Source organism: Ictidomys tridecemlineatus, chromosome 1, assembly GCF_052094955.1.
Source record: "Ictidomys tridecemlineatus isolate mIctTri1 chromosome 1, mIctTri1.hap1, whole genome shotgun sequence".
Classification (NCBI taxonomy): domain Eukaryota; kingdom Metazoa; phylum Chordata; class Mammalia; order Rodentia; family Sciuridae; genus Ictidomys; species Ictidomys tridecemlineatus.
Genome location: NC_135477.1, coordinates 34,024,803 through 34,046,028, shown reverse-complemented (window position 1 = coordinate 34,046,028; position 21,226 = coordinate 34,024,803). Strand labels below are relative to the sequence as shown.

Below are 21,226 nucleotides of genomic sequence, written 5' to 3'. Positions count from 1 at the left end.
TAAAGATGTTACCTGATCTTACCTCTTAGTACCTCACAATGGGAATTAAATTTCAACTTGAGTTTTGGTGAGGACATTGAAGCCATAGTAGTATGTTTTCATTCTTTTGAGTATATACCTGGAAGTAGTATTGTTTAACTTTGAGGAATTGCCAAAATGTTTTCCAAAGTGGTTCCATTTTATATTCCTAACAGTAGTGTATAAAAGCCCAGATTTCCCTACATCCTTATTAATAGTTATTAACTGACTTTTTGACCAAAGTCATCCTAGTGAGTATGAAGTGGTTTGGATTTACATTTCTTTGATGACTAAAGATATCAAACATATTTTCATGTTTATTAGTTGTTTGGAGAAATGCCATTTAGACCTTTTGCCCCCTCCTCTTTTATTATTGAAGTTTTTCATTTTATTTTATTTTTTAGTGCTGGAAATTGAACCCAGGGCCTCATGCATGTAGGCAAGTGCTGTACTGTTGAACTACATCCCCAACTCAAATTATTTTAATATTCATATAGAAAAAAGAGACTCCATACTCAAAAGACAAATAGAAATATGTTCAACATAACAAATTGACAGAATACCAATTCTTTGTTCTACAAAGTGCTCAATTATGAAGTAAAGAGCAATTCAGTAGTGAACAATGGTTATGAATGGGACTTTATAGAAAAAAAGCCAACCTTATAAATTAATAGTATAATATCAAATAATGCCGAACTTTTTTCTCCTTTTCCTTCTTTTGTTTTTCCTTCTTCGCTTCCTCCTTTTCTTTTTTTTTTCTTCAGTACCAGGGATTGAATCCAGAGCCTCTTGCATACTAGGCAAGTGCACCACTGAGCTACATTTCCAGTCCTTTTTGCCCCACCTTTTTGATAATTAAATACAAAAGTGTAATAAGTATTATTTATATCTATCAAGAAATAGCGAAATTCAAAACATTCTATGATGATAACTAGTCCTGACAGGGATTTGGGGAAGTTTGATCATTTTTTACCTCAATTTTAAATTATTTGTCCTTTCTCCTTCCTTAATTTCTCTCTTTTTTTTAATATTTATTTTTACTTATGTATCTTTAGTTTTAGGTGGATACATTAGTTTGTTTTTATGTGGTGCTGAGGATGGAACCCAGTGCCTCATGCATGCTAGGCGAGCACTCTACCACTGAGCCACAACTCTAGTTCTGCTCTCTTTTCTTTAAAAAAAAAAAAAAAAATTTTTTTTTTGGTTGTAGTTGGGCACAATACTTTTATTTTATTTATTTATTTTTATGTGGTGCTGAGGATCGAATCTAGCGCCTCGCACATGCTAGGTGAGTGTTCTAAGGCTGAGCCATAACCCCAGCAGCCCCCCACCCAACCCCCGCCTTTTTTTTTTTTTTTTTTAAGGTATCTTTCTGTGTTGCCCAGGCTGGTCTCTACCTCTTGGGTGCAAGTGATCCTCCTGCCTCTCAGTAGGATTGGGGATTGAAGTTCTCTGCCCCTGAGCTACATTTCTAGCCTTATTATTCTTTTAAAAATGAGTTGTAAGAGGGCTGGGGATGTGGCTCAAGTGGTAGCACGCTCGCCTGGAATGCGTGCGGCCTGGGTTCGATCCTCAGCACCACATTCAAACAAAGATGTTGTGCCCGCCGAAAACTAAAAAATAAATATTAAAAAAAATTCTCTCTCTCTCTCTCTCTCTCTCAAAAAAAAAAAATGAGTTGTAAGAGTTCTTTATACAATTTGGATACAACCCTCTTATATATATGATTTCCACATGTATTTTCCTGTTGTGTTGGTTGTCTTCATTTTTTTTTTGGTAGTATCATGTGAAACACAGAAGTTTTTTTGTTTTTTTTTTTTTAAAGAGCATCCTTTTCCTATCTATCTATCTATCTATCTATCTATCTATCTATCTATCTATCTATCTATCTATCTATTAGTTCTCGGTGGACACAACATCTTTGTTGGTATGTGGTGCTGAGGATTGAACCCGGGCCGCACGCATACCAGGCGAGCGCGCTACCGCTTGAGCCACATCCCCAGCCCCAACACAGAAGTTTTTAATGTTGATTGAGATTTTTTTTTTTTAAATCATTGATGCTTTTGTTTTCATACTTAAGAAATTGTTGCCTGACCTAAAGTCACACAGATTTACTCCCTATGTTTTCTAAGAGTTGTATAGTTTTAGCTCTTCCTTTTAGGTCTCTGGTTCGTATTTGAGTTAATTTTTGTTTATGGTGTGAGGTAGATGTTCAGCATTATTCTTTATTTTATTTTATTGGTTCTTATTTATACATGACAGTAGTGTCCATTTTGGTAAAATTATTCAAGCATAGGATATATCTTCTCCTAATTAGGACCCCATTCTTGTGGGTTGGCATGATGGTGGGATTTACTTGAGTAATTTCATGTGTGTACATAGGAAAATTATATTAGATTTATTCCACTGTCTTTCCTATTCCTATCTCCCCCACTTCCTTTCATTCCCCTCTGTCTAATTTACTGAACTTCCCCCTCCTCACTTTATTATGGGTTAGCTTCCACATATCAAGTGAAAATATTTGATCTTTGGTTTTAGGGGATTGGCTTATGTCACTTAGCATGATATTTTCCAGATCTATCCATTTACTGGCAGATTTCATAAAGTCATTCTTCTTTATGGCTGAGTAATATTTCACTGTGTTTATATATACCACAATTACTTTATCCATTCATCTATTGATGGGCATCTAGGTTGGTTCCATAGCTTAGTTAATGTGAATTGTACTGCTATACACATTGATGTGGCTGCAGCTGATTTTTTAAATCTTTTCAGATATATGCCCAGGAGTGGGATACAACTGGGTCACATGGTGATTCCTATTTTTTTGAAGACTTTCCATACTGTTTTATTTGCAGTTCCACCAGCAATGTATGAGCATTTCCTTTTCCCCACACCCTTGCCAACATTTGTTGTTACTTGTATTTTTGATAATTGCCATTCTGACTGGAGTGAGGTGGAATCTCAGTGCAATTTTAATTTGCATTTCTGTAATTACTAGAAGTGTTAAACATTTTTTCATGTATTTGTTGATCATTTGTTTTTCTTCTTTTGAAAAGTGTCTGTTCAGTTCCTTTGCCCATTTATTGGTTGGGTTATTTGTTTTACATGTGACTGTTTAGTTTTCCCAGTACCATTTGTTGAAAAAGAATCCCCACTGAATTGTCTTGGCATTCTATTCCACTGGTCTATGGTCAGTCATTTTACCAGTACCACACTGTCTTGATTACTGTGAATTTTGAAATAAAAAGTTATGAGTTTACAATACTTTTTCAAGATTGTTTTGGTGATTTTGGGTCCCTTACATTTCCATATGAATTATAGGATTAGCTTGTGCATTTCTGCAAAAATGCCAGCCAAGATTTTTGTAGTAATTAGGTTGGATCTATAAATCAATTTAGGGAATATTATTATCTTAACAGTATTAAATCTTCTAATCCATGAACAAGAAGTGTCTTTTTATTTAGATCTTTTTTTTTTTTTTTTTTGAGAAGGAAAAGTTTATTTGGGAGCTCATGGTTTATTTAGATCTTTAATTTCAGAACAAAGTTTTTAATATTTCATAATTTTTAATATACAAGTTTCACATTTCTTTTGTTAAATTTGAGTATTTTCTAGTTTTTGATGCTATCACAAATAGGATTGTTTTCTTAATTTCATTTCAGAGTAATACATAGAAATACATTTGACTTTGTATGGTAATTTTATGTCTTATAGCTCTGCTGAATTTATTTGTCTACTGGCTCCCCGCCCCCCCAGTGGTGGGAATTGAACCCAGGGTTTTTTTATGAACTAGGCAACCTTTCTAACACTATATCCCCAGCCTCACTTTTAAAACTTATAGGAGCTTTATGTGGGGGAGGGGTATATCATGTATAACTTTGTGTTATGTAATAGGACTCACTGAATATGTATTTGCTTTTTATTAATGTGGTTATATTTTTTAAATGCACTTTTTTTCTTTTTTCTGCTTAATTTTAAAATTTATTTATTTATTGGTACTGGGGATTGAATCCAGGGACATTTTATCACCCCCCCCCCCAATTTTTATTTTGAGATATGATTTCACCATATTGCTTAGGGCCTCACTAAGTTGTTATGACCTTGAATTTTTAGTCCTCCTGCCTTAGCTTCCTGAGTCACTGGGATGGATTGCAGACCTGTGCCTAACTTGCTTAAGTATTCTTTTAAAAGTTTGTTTTCACGTTTTAAAATGGTAGTGATTGCGCTGGGGTTGTGGCTCGAGGTAGAGTGCTTGCCTGGAATGTGAGAAGCACTGGGTTCGTTTCTCAGCCCCACATATAAATAAATAAACATCTTTCGACAACTTAAAAAAGAGATATAGGGGCCGGGGATATAGCTCAGTTGGTAGAGTGCTTTACTTTGCATGCACAAGGCCCTCAGCTCAATCCTCAGCACCACACACAAAAAAAGATATATCTATTATTTTATATTATATTTGGAGGGCTGCCAGATTATAAATTAATAACAAGTAAATTTGTATTTCTTGGTTTTGGCTACCTTGAACAAACTTTTTTGTTACGTAACTATTCTATTTTATAATTTTTAAGGTATTGATTTATTTAAGGAGTGCAAATTGGGATACCCGGATTGCGGCAGGACAAGCTGTTGAGGCTATAGTGAAAAATGTGCCTGAGTGGAATCCAGTACCAAGAACAAAACAAGGTGCTTTTAAGTGGAAAAAGTAGCTTAACTGCAGAATTAACTATAATAGTGTAGTTTATATTTGAATAACTTTTATTTTAATTTAGTTTTAGTGCTTTCAGGTGAGATTTTGTCAGAAAATGATATTGAATAAGGTGATTTTTACCACTGAACAAAATAAATAAATAAACAATGTTTCTATACATTATTAATATTATTAATACTATAGTATGCTCAAGGAATTCAAATTCTTAAAAAAGAAATTAAGTGAATACAGTGCTAATATGTGAAACAATCTATTTTCTTATTGCTCAGAGAATAGGATAGTGAGGTTATTTTCTAAATTTAAGCATAATTAAGTTACATGTGGATAATTGAAAGGGCAAATCTTTAATTTTTTATGTACTCCTTAGAGCATTCTGTAGTGGTCAAAAAATTGTTTGTCTTCTGATTATAATGACATTTAAAAACAAATTATGTTTTGAAAAGTTGAAAAGGTATACATTTTAAGTGGAAATGCATTTTTTATTTTTATTTCAATTAGAATTCTTTTTTAATTCCCAGAATAAGGCAAGACTGATGTTAAAGGACAAAATTACTAATTTAGTTTAACTTTTTTAATTAGCTTTATTTTCATTTCTGAAATCAAGCCACATTTTATAAATGTTCCCTAAGTGAAAATTTAAAATGTTGCAATTATATCCATTTTCATGTCACCAGAATAACATCACTTTTAGCATACATCTTAGCTTGTCTAAAATTTTTGCTTTTATTTTCTGGACCTATTATTTAGAGTTATTGTATTGATTTGTCTTCTCTTGTCTAGTGAAATGTATAAGCAGGAGACATTATAACTTGTAGAAAAGAGCCTTCTCTTTGCTAGTTCATTATTCCTTATTATACATATACTGCAGTTATGATGTGCAATTTCCTTTGATTCTACACTTTGGCTTAACTATATGTTCATTAATATTTTAAACCTATCTAGAGACTACTTCGGAAAGTTCAATGGAAGATTCATCTACTACAGATCGATTGAATTTTGACAGATTTGACATATGTAGACTGTTACAACATGGAGCATCACTTTTGGGGTCTGCTGGTGCAGAATTTGAAGTCCAAGATGAAAAATCAGGTATGTAATAGTAATAAAGCCTGAACTTTGTGTTTTCATACTGATATGTCACATGGTATATATTTTCATTGTAATCTAACATGGCAGGAAATGTAAATTGACTGAAGTTTGTAGGTAGATAAGGATGATATTGGTGGGAAAGGTAGCCAGCAGTCTGTTTTTAAAAGCTACAATAGAATTATTTTTCTTCCTCTTAAGTGAATGTGTACCATGTATCATTAGTTGATACATATTAATATTTCTGGAGTAATTTTACTATGTAGTATAGAAATTAGGTGTATTACTCAGAAGCCTCAGGATAATAGATTTAAAAATCAGTTTTAGCACAGTATAGATTATAGTAATGTAATTTGAGATTTGAGAGATCATTTGATTGTTTTATTTATTTATTGACAGTGTTCGGGATCAAACCCAGGGCCTTCTGCATGCTAGGCAAGCAGTCTACTAGTGAGATGCACTCCCAGCCCCATGGTTGTTTTATCTTTATCTTGTGTTTCTAATATGGTTGGATCTTCTCATGCTGGCATCTAAAGCAAAAACTAAAAATTAAAATTTGGATAGATAATTGTCCCATTATCTTTAAACTTACAGAATCTATCTGGATTTAAAATAAATGTTTTGGCCATTCAAGATTGTGGCCTTGAGTGGATAAAGCTTGATGTTTTTAATGGATTTCTGTAAGTAAATAAGTTGCCCTTTGACTAAAAACCAAAACTGAATAGGGCTTTTTGTTTCTTGCTAATTAATTATCATTCAAAGCATTTTAGTTTTGTTAATCTCTAAAATCGTCAGAAGCCATTTTCTCTTATTATGGTTTTTATTTAAAATATCTAGTTTATTTTTGGAGAGAATTAACAGGATAATTTTCTTAAGTTTCAAGAAAAGCATAGTTTTTTAGATAAGGGATATAGAACTCTTTTAAAAAACTATTTTGAAGCCATTATTGGTAAACAGTAAGTTTACTAAGCTTATTAGAATATCATAGATGTTATAAGAAATCTTTGATTCTTTTTCCACATATAAAAGACAGTATCTTCTTTGCCACTTTTTAAAAATGTGTGTTTGGGTCTTATCCTGTAGATTTATGATTTCTTAGATCTGTGGAGAGCAATGCAAAATTGTATTTAAAAGAACAGCTCTTTAGGGCTGTAGCTCAGCGATAAAGCACTTGCCTAGCACATGTGAAGCACTGGGTTTGATCCTCAGCACCACATAATAAATAAAATAAAGGTATTGTGTCCATCTACAACTAAAACAATATATTGAACAACAAAAAATAAACAAATAAAAATAAAGAACAGCTCTTTAAGTGACTCTGATATATAACCAGATTCAAAACCCCATTTTCTTGAGAACTCAGAGTTAGTATGATAAGTCACACCTTGCTTGAACAGTGCTCATTGAAAACCTGAAGTTAGAGTTTTTTTTTTTTTACTTTAAATGACCTGTTTTTGTTTTCTCATATATGAATGTCTATACATGATTAGTATAGCTATTTGTCTAAGTTTGCTTTGCAGTTAAGTTGTGTTGATAATTTCCTTGGAATGGGAGGACAAGTTTGGGGGTCAGTGTTTTGAGACTTGTGATCCAAAAGTATTTACCTTTGGATGCCTAGTTTTTTTCCTTTCTGAGTAGAGCAACCTTGCTTTTCTTTTTTTCTTTTAAATTATTTGGCACTGAGGGTCGAACCAAGTGGTGCTTTGCAACTACATCTCCAGCCCTTTTTATTTTTTATTCAGTGTTTCTCTAATTTGCCCAGGCTGACCTCCAAATTGCAGTCCTCCTTCCTTACCCTCTCAAGTGGCTGGGATTATAGGCATGTGCCACCTCACCAGGCTTGAGTAGAGCAATCTTTAAAAATTTTTTTCAAATAGCTTTATTGAAATATAATTCACATTTCATGCAATTTACCCATTTCAGCAAAGTATAGTTATTTTAATTAGGAAGTAGAACTCTTAAAAGGCTTTATTTTTGGAAGAGTTATTGCTAAACAGTAAGATTACTAAGTGTAGTTTAGTGGGTTTTATTATATTCACAGACATGCAGTGTCACTAGAGTCAGTTAAATCCAATTAATTAATTAATTGACTGGTACTGGTGCTTGAACCCAGGAGTGCTCAACTACCAAGTTACATCTTCAGCCCCCTTTTTTAAAATTTTTTGCTTTTGAGACAGGGTCTCACTAAGTTGTTGAGGGTATCCCCGAGTTGCTGAGGCTGACCTGGAACTTGGAATTCTCCCTTCTCAACTTCTCAAGTCTCTGGGATTATAGGCATGCACCACCATAGCTGCATCACAGTCAATTTTAGAACATTTCAATTGCCTCACAAAGAAACCCATATTTTTAAACTATTACTCTTTTATCCTCCTACTTTCTTTCTCCTTTTTGCTCTAAGAAACCATTTGTCTATGTTTTGACTATAGGTTTCCTATTCTGGACCTTACTTGTAAATGAAATATGATATGTGATCTTTGGTGGCTGGCTTCTTTTACTTAGCAGAATGTTATCCATGTTGTAACATATATCAGTAGTAAGTAATTCAGTAGTAATTCTTATTACTGTTATGAAATGTATTAGGTTTCTTAAAAAAATTGTGGTAAAGTATGCATAACATAAAATTTATCATCTTAACTGTTTTGAAGTATACAGTTCAATAGTGTTAAGTACATATGTTGTTGTGCAGCCAGTTTTCAGAAGTCTAAATATTGCAAGACTGAAACATTAAACCCATTAAATAGAAACTTCCCACTTCCCCTTGTCCCAGCTCCTGGTGACCACCATTCTACTTTGTATGAATGGCTTATTTCACTTAACAGCAAGTCCTCTAGATTTATTCACATTGTAGTGTTAGAGTTTCTGTCCTTTAAAGGCTCAGTAATATTTCATGTGTGTATAAATCACATATTATTTACCCTTTCATCCATCATTGCCACACTTTGGCCATAGTAAATAATGCAGTTGTGAACACATATCTTTTTGAGTAGTTTCTGCTTTCAGTACTTTTGGTTGTATACCTAGGAGCGAATTTCCAAGCAGATAATATAATTCTGTTTTTAATCTTTTGATAAACTATAAGTTTTCCATAGCAATTGCATCACTTTATATTTTTACCAACAGTGCATAAGGATTCAAATTTCTCCACATCCTTGTCAGAACTTTTTTTTTGCAGTGTTGAGGATGGAACCCAGAGCCTCATGCATGGTAGACAAAGTACTCTACCACTTATCTACTCCTTAGCCTTTATTTATTTATTTGTTTGTTTGTTTGTTTGTTTGTTTGTTGTCAGTGGACATTTATTTTATTTATATGTGGTGCTGAGAATTGAACCCAGTGCCTCATACATGCTAGGCCAGTGCTCTACCCCTGAGCTACAATCCCAGTCCCCTTGCCTTTAGTTTCTATTTATGTTTTTATTTTTGATACTGGAGATTGAACTTCAGGTCTCACCCAAGCTAGGCAAACATTCTACCACTGAGCTATATCCCAAGTCCCCGGTTTAGTTTTGAGATGGTCTTGCTGAGTTGCCAAGACTCCCTTGAACTTGTTATCCTCCTGTCCTGGTCTTCCAAGTAGCTGGGGTTACAAGCATGTGCCACCAAGCGCAGTCTAGGACAACTTCTTTTTTTTTAATATTTATTTTTTTAGTTCTCGGCGGACACAACATCTTTGTTGGTATGTGGTGCTGAGGATCGAACCCGGGCCACACGCACTCCAGGCGAGCGCGCTACCACTTGAGCCACATCCCCAGCCCGACAACTTCTTTTTTTAAAATAGTTTTATTGGTATGTTTTGCACATCATATGACTGATCCTTTTCAAGGATACAATTCTACTTTGTAGTTTCTGTTTCTCTACCAAGGTATCCTTTCATTCATTGTGATAGTATCTTCCTTAAATTGTGACAATATCTTCCTTAAAATGAGCACTGTTGTATTAGCTGCTTTAAAATTTTATAATTCCAACATCTGTTTGTATTGAAGTTGGTCTCCATTGTCTTTTTTTGAGAATAAATTATGTTTTCTTCTTTCTTTGTACATTGTTGAATTTTGAATGTTATGCCCTCCAAGCTGGATTCTGTTTTATTCCTTTGAAGATTGTTATTGTTTTTGCTTGCTTGTTTGCTTTAGCAGGCATTTAATTTAACAGAACTCGAAATTTGAAATTCAGTCTCCTTTGTGGTAGACAATAGCTCAAATCTCAGTTTGGGCTTTTAGATTTTGGCTTTAGTTTCACTGTTTGGAATCTGCTCTGAGTCAGCCAGAGACTTGGTCTGAATTTACCCAGAATTTGGACAGCCTTCTCTTTGGCTCTGCCTTTTTTGACTTTTTCTTCCTAGTAACTGTTGTGGTCCTTAACACTCTTTTTCTTTCTAGTTCTTTCTAGTTCTTCAAGCCAGAAAGACTTTCAGTTTTTGCAATTTTTAGTTTATGGTAATTGAGGATTGAACCCAGGGCCTTGGGTGTAGTAGGCAAGTGCTCTACCCCTGAGCTATGTCCCCAATCTTCCTTCCTTCCTTCCTTCCTTCCTTCCTTCCTTCCTTCCTTCCTTCCTTCCTTCCTTCCTTCCTTCCTTCCTTTCCTTCCTTTCCTTCCTTTCCTTCCTTTCCTTCCTTCCTTCCTTCCTTCCTTCCTTCCTTCCTTCCTTCCTTCCTTCCTTTCCTTTTTAAAAATGGGATCTTATTTTGCCCAGGCTGATCTCAAAAGTTACAATTATCCTTGGCCTCTTAAGTAACTGGAATTATTTTTGTACATACCCAGTGATGGGGGTTTTAATCCAAGTTTTAGCTGTCCCACATTGCATGGACTGGATCTGTCTTCAGTCTAAAAGCTACAGAAAGGAGAATCCCATCCAGTGCCATTCCCTTCTTCTAGCTGTTGTCAACTCTCATAAGTAAATGCCTACTTTTATTCCATTTTTAGTCCCTTTAGGTAGTTTTTTTGGGGGGTGGGGAGGCAGTACTGGGGATTGAACTCAGGGGCTCCCCAATCCTATTTTTTGTTTTTTATTTGGAGACAGGGTCTCACTGAGTTGTTTAGTGCCTTGCTTTTGCTGAGTCTGGCTTTGAACTCGTGATTCTCCTGCCCCAGCCTCCCGAGCCGCTGGGATTACAAGCATGCACCGCTGTGCCTGGCTCTTCAGGTAGTTGTTAAAATAACATTTTGACCAAGGTTGTTATCTGCAGAGGGTTATTCTAAGAGGAACTTACTCAGACATTACAAGAAGCAGGTCATTATTGTTTTTAAAACTAAAAAAATTTCAACAATGTAGAGAGACTTCTTTTGTAGTTTCATTGTTTTAAGGCTCAATTTTTATTTTTGAAGTAATATCTTTTTGTGTATTCTGCTTTTGTCCAGTGAAGGATCAAGGGTTTACTTGAAACATTCAAAACCTATTTTTTTCCCCTTATCTTTGTTATTTGGAATACATCATTTGAAAACATATAAAGGCCACATTTGGAATAAATATTTATTTGTTGATCTTTTCTGTTAAATAAAATCTAATTTTAGCAGGGTACATGATACACACCTGTTATCCCAGCTACTTGGAAGGTTGAAACAGGAGGATCATAAGTTTGAGGCTAGCCTTGGCAACTTTGCTAGTGAGACCCTGTTTCAAAAAAGAACTGGGGACATAGCCTAGTGGTAGACTACCATTGGGTTAGTCCCCAATACTAGTGATCTGCTATTAAAATTGAGATTTTGTTTTGTAGTCTAGTTAGAGCTTTCTAGCTATAAAATAAGATTGTTTTATTTCCATAAGAATAAATCTTATTATTTCATATATACTAGATAATGGATAATGTGACAATGAAACTATCTCAGGGAAAACTCTTAAAATGTTTTGTTAGTTAGAATACTCTTTTTCAGTCATGATTAGGCAATGGATTTATGGGATGTTGATATTATTGTGAGTGTGATTCTTTTGGTAGAAGGGGTATAATGGTTTGTTTTAATGGAGTCTGATATGCATATAGTAGACATTTTCATAACAGATTTGGAGGAAATGTATTTCTTTTCTGTTTAAAGGTGAAGTAGATCCTAAAGAGAGGATAGCACGTCAGCGAAAACTATTACAGAAGAAACTTGGCCTTAATATGGGAGAAGCAATTGGAATGAGTACTGAAGAACTCTTCAATGATGAAGATTTGGATTATACACCAACTTCAGCAGCCCTTGTAAACAAACAACCTGTAGGTAAAACATGTGGTTGGTTGTTTGCAAATCACATAGAGGGTTTGCTTCATTTCACTTATGCATTTGTGATTCTTTTTAAATGCTGTGCTTAATTTTATTATTGTTGTTTAGTGCCACTATACTGTTTTCATAAAGAAAATTTATGTTTTTATTTATTCTTTTTTTTGTGTGTGTGTGATATGGGGGATTAAACCCAGGCTTCAAACATGCTAATAAGCAAGCACTTCACCTATATCACTATATCCCTGCCCCTTTTTAAAAATTGTATTTGAGCCGGGCACAATGGTGCAAACCTGTAATCCCAGTGGCTCCAGAGGCTGAGGTAGCCTCAGCAAAAGCACAGCACTAAGCAACTCAGTGAGACCCTGTCTTTAAATAAGATACAAAAAAAAAAAAAAAAAAAAAGGACTAGGGATGTGGCTCAGTGGTCAAGTGCCCCTGAGTTCAATCTCTCCTATCCCCCCACCCTCCCCAATTGTATTTGAGATATAGGGTCTCTCTTGGTTTCCTAGGCTGCCCTGGAAATTGCAATATTCCTTCTTCAGCCTCTCAAGTAATTGGGATTACAGACATGTGTCACCACTCTCAGCATATAAACTAAATTTCTGCAGACAGATTGTATGGAGAAATAAACTTAGCCTATCTCCTAAACATTGGACTGTTAAATAAAAGCTGTGGTGACCCTTTTAAGAGCCACTGGTATTGAAAGATCCTAGTTGCTGCATTTGTTCTTTCTGTTCCTTTTTTTTTTTTTTTTTTGTGTGTGTGTGTGTGTGTGTGTGTGTATGTATGTATGAAAGAAAAAGTAATTTGGAGGAAGAGTGAGAAAGAAGAAAAGCTATTAAAACTATTATAGATAGATTTGATGATAGAGGTCTTCAGAGCTGTGATTTATGAGGGAAAATGTCCAAAAAACACTTTCAAACAATAACAACAAAAAAAGGATGTACAGTATGAAGTAAAACATTTTTTGCCCAAGTTCATGGACATACATGTCCCCATGCCTCATCAACAACCCTTTTTTTTTTAAGTTTCTTGTGCATCCTTCCTGAAATTTTCTGTACACATGCAAGTATGTATGTGTCCATTTAAGCCCTGTTTACCTTTTCCCACTTCATACAATTTAGTATATCAGTGTATACAGATTGATCACATTCTTTTAGATAGCTTCCTTTTGTTTTATTTTGTGGCTGTACAAAATAAAAGGCAAATAGAATCAGCACTTTTTTCCCTCTTTTCACTTTTTTCTCTCCTTTTTCATTGGTCTTTCAGTTCCCAATGGATGCAAATGTGCTTTTTAACTTTTTTATTTTAATGCCACAGACTGAAGTTCTAGTAAAAGTTGTGGCTCTTTGCTCACACACAAGTAAAATACTACATTTCAAGGAGTTAATATTTCTTCCCCATCCCCCAATATTCTTTAGAGCTCATGGGTCCCATTGAGAATTCCTGCTTATTTTGTCCTTTCTCTTTGCTGATTCTATTTGCCTTATACTAGTTCTAAACCATTAGAATTTATGAAGTGTATTTTTTAGGGCTGAGGCATGTGTGATGATGAATTATGTTGGCATAGAATAAAATGGCAGATACCAGTAGGTAAAAGGAGAGAGTATAAAGAGGAAGAAATATAATGACAGCCAGGAAGGAATGGAAAGAAATGTGGTAGAAAGAGAAACATAAAGATGTATAAAAAGAAAGGAGATTTAATAAAAATCAAGTAATGTGATACTATGATGAATAATTGAGCATAGTATAAGGAAATGTATAAGGAGGTATATTTAGAGAAAGTCATCTGTAGACATCAGAATACTTAGATAGGGATGAATAATGATAATTTGGGATTTGCTAGGTCCATGTTTAGTTGGCATTATATGTTACAGATGTCAGGGGATGTTACGGTTAATAGTTGACTTATGTATATGCCAGTGCTTCCTGGACCAAAACTGCAGCAGAGCATCACATTAGTAACATACCTAGTTATATATGTATAAATTCTAGTTGAATCATACAGTTTGTCACAGATTTTTAGGCATGGGTTTAAATCATTTCTATCACAGATTCCTCCCCACCCACCCACCCACTATGTTGCCTACGCTCAAACTCCTGATCTCAAGTAATACTTTCTGCCGCTGTCTTCCAAGTAACTGGGATCACTGGCACAAACCACTGTCCCTTGTTTATTACACAGTCTTTATTAGTATCTCACATGAATAAAAAAAAAAAAAAAAGAGCAAAACAAGTAGGCAGTGAGTGGTTAATAGGGCTAAGTTACCTATAGTGTACTAGACCAATTAATCACTTATGGCTGTAATTATTTTTTACTTTTTTTGAACAGATGATGATTTGTTTCTTTTTTTGGCATTTTATTTTTAAAAATTTCTTCTCTTTATATATGCATGACACTAGAGTATATTTTGACATATTATACATACATGGAGTATCACTTCCCATTCTTGATGATAATATTTCTTTTGTGGACATTTTTTATTCTCATAACTTTTAATTGGTAATGTGGTTATTTTGAAGTCTCACCTCTTCAGAGCCCTTTTTATGGGTTAGCATTCATTTGTGCCGTGTGTGGCATAAAAAGTTAAAAGGTGTATCTGTTGGGAATTGGAAGAATAAGGAAGGAGGAGGAAGAAAATGAAATTATGGTACAGCTATACAATAGAATAGCATAGCATAGGGCTGTCAAAGAATGTGATTGATCTGTATATATTGAAATTTATAGTATAATCCTCTGTAAATTAGTCCTCTACTGAGGCTGAGACTAAAAGTATACTTATTTTAACCTCTGAAGTTCAAACTCAGCATTCTTTTACTCTTTTAGATGCTCCAGGCAGCAGAGTTGATTGACTCAGAATTCCGAGCAGGAATGAGCAATAGACAAAAGAATAAAGCTAAAAGAATGGCCAAGCTTTTTGCAAAACAGAGATCCAGGGATGCAGTGGAAACTAATGAGAAGAGGTAGTAGTCTTTCTGTTTTTTCACTTAAAACAATAATGTTGTGTAGTTAAAATCTATGTCTGCTTGATTTGTAAAAAACATTTTGCCGTTTTTTGTTTAATTGGGGAGTACTGTTTGGATTGTTTTTCTTAGTTGTCAGAGAGTATTTACTGTTACTGGAGACTAAGACCACTTCCCAAGAAAAGTCCTCCCGAATAGATTTTTTTTGTTTGTTTGTTTCTAATTATCAGCTCCAAATGGCTAAAGATTACAAAGGGGAAATAGTATTCCAGGTGGAGGGAATAAATGTAAATGCCTTAATCTTGAAATAATTCAAGAATCAGAAGGGCAGGTTGGCTGGGAATAAGTGGATGAAAGGGAGATTAGTAGAGAAGGATTTCAGAGAGGTGGTCAAAAGATCATAAGTTAAAAATACTGTCAAGTAAAGTGAGAAGTATTGTCAAGGTATTGTATCATCTCTTCCCTAGGCTGGGCTTATGCTAAATTGTGGTAATGACCGAGGATTGCTTACTCAATCTTGTAGAAAAGAACTCTATAGGTAAAGCCATTCTTTTCAGTTTCTCTTTTAAAAAAAAAGGAAAAAAAGAGAGAATTTTTTAATGTCTGTTTTTTAGTTTTTGGCAGACACAACATCTTTGTATGTGGTGCTGAGGACCGAACCCGGGCTGCATGCATGCCAGGCGAGCGCGCTACTGCTTGCGCCACATCCCCAACCATCAGTTTCTTAATGAGTTAATCAAAGTGTTATCTGTGTGTGGCTTGGACCAGTGGTTCTCAAAGGATAGTTCAAAATGGCTTCCTCCAGATGTTCTCTGAGGTTCTTAATGTCCAGTTTTTTTGGCCCTTATTTTTATCTGTTAAATCAGAGTCTTTGATTGGTGTTCAAGAAATTTTTGAGTAAATGATGAATTAATAAACATTGAAACTCTTATAAAATTAGAACTTTATAGGCAGATAGTAGTTGTTGCAAATAGCAGTACTTTGTTGTTTTTCTGTTCATATAAAGATAAAAGGTGTTTGTTTATAGTAGTTGTTTAAAAGCTAAGCACCAATGAGCATCCCTTGGTAGAAATTTATACTTGGGGGCTGGGGATATAGCTCAAGTGGTAACGTGCTCGCCTGGCATGCATGGGGCGCTGGGTTTGATCCTCAGCATCACATAAAAATAAAATAAAGATGTTGTGTCCACCGAAAACTAAAAAATAAATATTAAAAAATGATCTCTCTCTCAAAGAAATTTATACTTGGGATTAAGTTTTGTTTTATTAAGGGTTTAAATTTTATTGAAATTAACTACTTTTTAAAGTGAATAACTCATTAGATCATAAACAAGTTGATCTAAATGTTCCAGAATATTCCAAAATGCAAAAAATCAAAATCAGAAGCACTTCTTGTCCCAAGCATTTTGGATAAAGGATAATTAGGTTACTCTTAGTAACCTAATAAATGTTCCTACTAGTTTTTATTCACATTCTTTACCCAAAGATTTGAGTGTTGGAAAGATAGACTTATTTTTTAGAGTTTACAAATCATTCATCTCACTAAAGTTGTTAAATACTTTCTATCTGCCGGGTACTGTTGCAGGCCCAGAGTATTCAGTAGTGAATATAATAGATTAGAATTTCTGCCATTGGAGCTTAAAGGGAAAGAAAGATGTATAATGAGATATGTTGTGTTATATGTTTGTCACTTTAATGATAAGGGTTAAATGTGGAGAAAAGGATAAAATGAGAAAGAAATGTGGATACAGAACTTGAAATTTTAGATTGGATGGCCTGGAAGGGCTTCACAGAAGTGACTTCTGAGTAAGATAAGAAAGAAGTAAGAGTGGCTCTGACTATCTAGAAAAAGACATTCCAAATAGAGGAAATTATAAAAGCAAATATCTAACAATGGAGACACACCTAATAAATTTAAGAATGTAAAGTGACCAACCAATGTAGCTAGATTGGGAAAAATTAAGGGAAGAATAATAGAGGTTGAGGTTAGGGAGGCTCAGATTTCTTTCATGAACCCGGTATTATTCAGCATATTCGTTTTCTCCAGAATACTGAAGCCTAAAGAAGATGGTGTTATGGTAGACCAGATTACATTGTTGTAATTTAAAAAGGAGTGGAGCTGGTTCTATGGGGGAAGAAAGAGTGATCATTAGATTTGGCATCCAATTTGAAAGGAAGCATTCATTGACCCATAGAGTGGTGGGATATATTTTGCTCAAAAAATATTAAGTAGTTACTTTCAGTTATTTGATACATGAGATTTTTAATAAATCATATAAGCAGAATATGCTAGAGCATTTATTCAAGTGATGGATTTTCTTACATTCATTGTGGTTCACATCCTGTGCCTACTTTTTGAAATCTTGTCTTTTATTTTTTAGCAATGATAGCACTGATGGGGAGCCAGAAGAAAAGAGACGGAAAATAGCAAATGTTGTTGTTAATCAGACTGCAAATGATTCCAAAGTCTTGATTGACAACATTCCAGACAGTTCTTCCTTGATTGAAGAGGTACTATTGAAATAGCCTAAAGTGTCTGTTAAAATTGTTTTAATTGTCTGTTAAAATTTCTGAAGCTAATGTCCGGTTGAGAGTACTAAGTAATTTATCAGTTGAGAAATTTTATTGGTAAACATTTTGTATCTTTATTACTAAAAAAATAGTTATTTTTAAAAAATTTAGAGCTTAATTACTGCCACTTAAACCTACAAATGAATACTTTTATTGAATTACTAAATGTTAGCATAAAACACATCTTTTAAACTAGTAGTAACTTTCTTTCTTATTCAGACAAATGAATGGCCTTTGGAAAGTTTTTGTGAAGAACTTTGCAATGACCTTTTTAATCCCTCCTGGGAGGTAAGATATCTTCATTACAGTTTCTCTGGGCTCTTATTTTTTGTGCTGATGAAGGAAACAGTGTCTTGACCCAGTATACTTTGTCAAGGGTCTCTAGTCTTCTCTAGAGACTAGGACATCAGGGCACATCATATCATTGACCTTGAAGTAGAAAAATTGAGACTGGGTTTTCTCCTTTTATATCCTTTTAGTCATACTTTAAAGTGAATTGTTTATTTCTTTTCATTTTGTTGACTATAATCTAAAAGCATGCATTTTTCTCCCAGGCATTGTTTCCTTTTCTTTGAATGGATAGTTTTGATTAATCAAGAACAGTACTTTCAGAGGTTGGGGATATAGCTCAGTAAGCCTGTGCTTAGCATGCACAAGACCCTGATTTTAATTCTCTACACACACAAAAACACAAGGAGTGGTTTCAAACCAGTTTTTCACCCTCAAAAATATTCTTCAAAGAAAATTTTCAAAAGAAAATCTTGAATAGGTTTCAGTATGTAAGAAGATAGTGAAACATTTGATTGAATTTGTTGAATTTGTAGTCTTAACCTAGTCTGTCCCCCTTTGGCCCTAGGGTAACTAAAAAATTTAAAAAAATTTTTTTTTGCTTTGGGCTTGGGAATGTAACTCAGTAGTAGAGCACTTGCGTATTATGCATTTTCCCAGCACAGCAAAGGAAAAAAAAATGCTTTGAAAGGTTTTAGCAGCATATCTGTTCTTTTATGTACTTCTGTTTATTCAAGTCTTGGCTCAAATGAGGTTTTGAGTATAGTGTCAGTAGCTTGTTTGTTTTTTTTTTCCCTTCCAGATGACACTGGGAAAAGTATCCTTACCTTTACTAAGAAAGGCGATTTATCCCAGGGCAACAGTAAAGCATTAGTCATGAGACATTTTGTTTGAATTTTCATTTTTTGGCACTTAACACTGATTATGTTGGAGCTTTTACCACTGAGCTACATCCCCAGTCCTTTTTATTTTATTATTTTTTAAAATTTTCAAGACAGTATCTTGCTAAGTTGCCAAGGGTCTCTTGGAGTTGTTAAGGCTAGACTTGAACTTATTATTCTCCTATATCTCAGCCTCCTCAGTCACTGGAATTACAGGCATGTGCCAGAGCTAGAGCTTATTTTGATGCATATAGTTCTAAAATATTGTTTTGAGACTGAAAAAAAATATAATGCTTTATTTATTCTCCCTTTTCCCTTATTATGGATAGTTCTGAAATACAGATAGGAGATAGAGTGACAACCATGTGGATTTATATCGTAGAAAGATTTTTAGAATAGGTGTTTTTTTGTTGTTGTTTGTTTGTTTATTTGTTTGTTTTTGTAGTCCTGGGGATTGAAACCAGGATCACTTTACCACAGAGCTACATCCTCAGTTCTTCCTTTTTTGTGGGGGGATGAGGGGGAACCAGGGATTGAACTCGGGTACTCTACCACAGAGCCACATCCGCAGCCCTATTTTGTGTTTTATTTAGACACGAGGTCTCACTGAGTTGCTTAGTGCCTTGCTTTTGCTAAGGCTGGCTTTGAACTCGTGATTCTCCCTCCTCAGCTTCCTGAGCCACTGGAATTACAGGCGTGTGCCATTGTCCCATTGTGCCCAGCGGCCCCCCCCCTTTTTTTAGTTGTAGATGGACACAATGCCTTTATTTTTATTTATTTATTTATTTATTTTTGGTGTAGTGCCTCACACATGCGAGGCAAGTGCTCTACCACTGACCTACAACCCCAGCCCTCCCTTTTTCTTAATTGAAGAAAAGATTGGTTTCTTTAAACATTTCATCTCTGACATTTGCTTCTTTGGTTCTTTTTAGGTTCGACACGGTGCAGGCACTGGATTAAGGGAAATTCTTAAAGCTCATGGAAAAAGTGGTGGTAAAATGGGAGATAGCACTTTAGAAGAGGTAAGTGTATTAAAGCTCTGAATATCACCAAGTTTTTTAGTAATTGGTTTGTTTTTCCCATAGAGGGAAGTAACAAAAGTATGCATCATGAAGTAGGAGTGAGGGGTAAATAATAGGAAGAATTATGAGTGGTAGAGTGCTTACCTAGCATGTGTGAAGCACTGGGTTTGAATCTCAGTGCCTCATATAAATAAATAAATAAAATGAAGATCCATTGATAAACCAAATTTTTAAAGAAATGAAGAGGCAAAAAGGAAAGATAGGAAGTTTGTTTATAAACGGGAAAAATGAGTTTGGGGAAGGACATGTTTGGAAACATTGAGTGGGAAAACATGTAGAAGCAAGAGTATTTGAGCAAGACATAATGAAGTGGAAGAGTAAGGTGAATAAGAGGTTAGTGGAAAGGTTCGAGAGCAGCATGATTGTTGTAGCAAGAGACACTGGTATTAGAATAGTAGATATGTAACAAGTTTATTTGATACCTGAGCAACCTTAAGTCATTAGTTTCTCTTTGAAGTACAAGTAAGAGAATCCATCAATTTAAAACTTTTTATATACTATGTAGGAGTCAAATTAAATCAGCAAAGAGGATATACTTAATTTTTAAAGGTAGTAATTAAAATGGGTCTACTTTTTGGTTATTGTTCATTCGGTTAAAATAGTCTGTCCTAGGGGCTGGGGATATGGCTCAAGCGGTAATGCGCTCTCCTGGCGTGTGCGGGGCTCTGGGTTCCATCCTCAGCACCACATAAAAATAAAGATGTTGTGTCCACCGAAAACTGAAAAATAAATATTAAAAAATATTTAAAAAATAAAATAGTCTGTCCTAGTATTTTATTTTTATTTTGGATCTAAGTTATTCCGAAAGACCTATTTACAAAGTGTGATCTTTGTTATTAAAAACTGATTATGTTTTGATAGATGATTCAGCAGCATCAAGAATGGTTGGAAGACTTAGTTATTAGACTCCTTTGTGTTTTTGCATTGGATAGATTTGGAGACTTTGTTTCTGATGAAGTAAGTGTCATCAAAATGAACCTTTTGCCCAATCATATTTTAAATTATAGAAAATAAGTTTGTATATTTTTACAAATATAACTTCTCTTTCTTTCTCATCTATAGGTTGTAGCACCAGTTCGGGAAACTTGCGCTCAGACATTAGGTGTGGTTTTGAAACACATGAATGAAACAGGAGTTCATAAGACTGTGGATGTGCTGCTAAAATTACTTACACAAGAACAATGGGAAGTTAGGCATGGTGGTCTACTGGGAATAAAATATGCTTTGGCAGTTCGTCAGGTAAATCCTTCATGTTTTGAAGCATGCTGGGGGTGGGGGTATTCCTCTTAGTTTATTTTCATTAACCACACAGAATGGCTCCTTAATGCTTTGGACCAACTTTTCCTCTCTTGTCTTGTTCATGATGTAAAAGAATTGAAAACTCCCTTCCTGTCCTTAAATACAAGCTCACAGCTTTTTGAAGTTTT

General features: G+C 34.6%; 1 protein-coding gene across 4 annotated transcripts in view; it reads left to right on the top strand.

Moving 5' to 3' along the window:
• Btaf1 (B-TFIID TATA-box binding protein associated factor 1) overlaps positions 1-21,226 on the top strand; it is a 93,198-nt gene that overhangs the window by 16,804 nt on the left and 55,168 nt on the right. Inside the window, exons 3-11 of one of the 4 annotated variants that reach the window (XM_005333734.5) lie at positions 4,590-4,704; positions 5,672-5,818; positions 11,844-12,007; positions 14,842-14,978; positions 17,359-17,488; positions 17,768-17,836; positions 19,650-19,739; positions 20,661-20,756; positions 20,862-21,038. In XM_005333734.5, coding sequence (XP_005333791.1) covers positions 4,590-4,704; positions 5,672-5,818; positions 11,844-12,007; positions 14,842-14,978; positions 17,359-17,488; positions 17,768-17,836; positions 19,650-19,739; positions 20,661-20,756; positions 20,862-21,038 — 1,125 coding nt within the window. Of the gene's footprint in view, positions 1-4,589; positions 4,705-5,671; positions 5,819-11,843; positions 12,012-14,841; positions 14,979-17,358; positions 17,489-17,767; positions 17,837-19,649; positions 19,740-20,660; positions 20,757-20,861; positions 21,039-21,226 lie in introns of those variants that run through there. The other 3 variants (XM_078038090.1, XM_078038095.1, XM_040271891.2) reach the window with 3 other exon arrangements.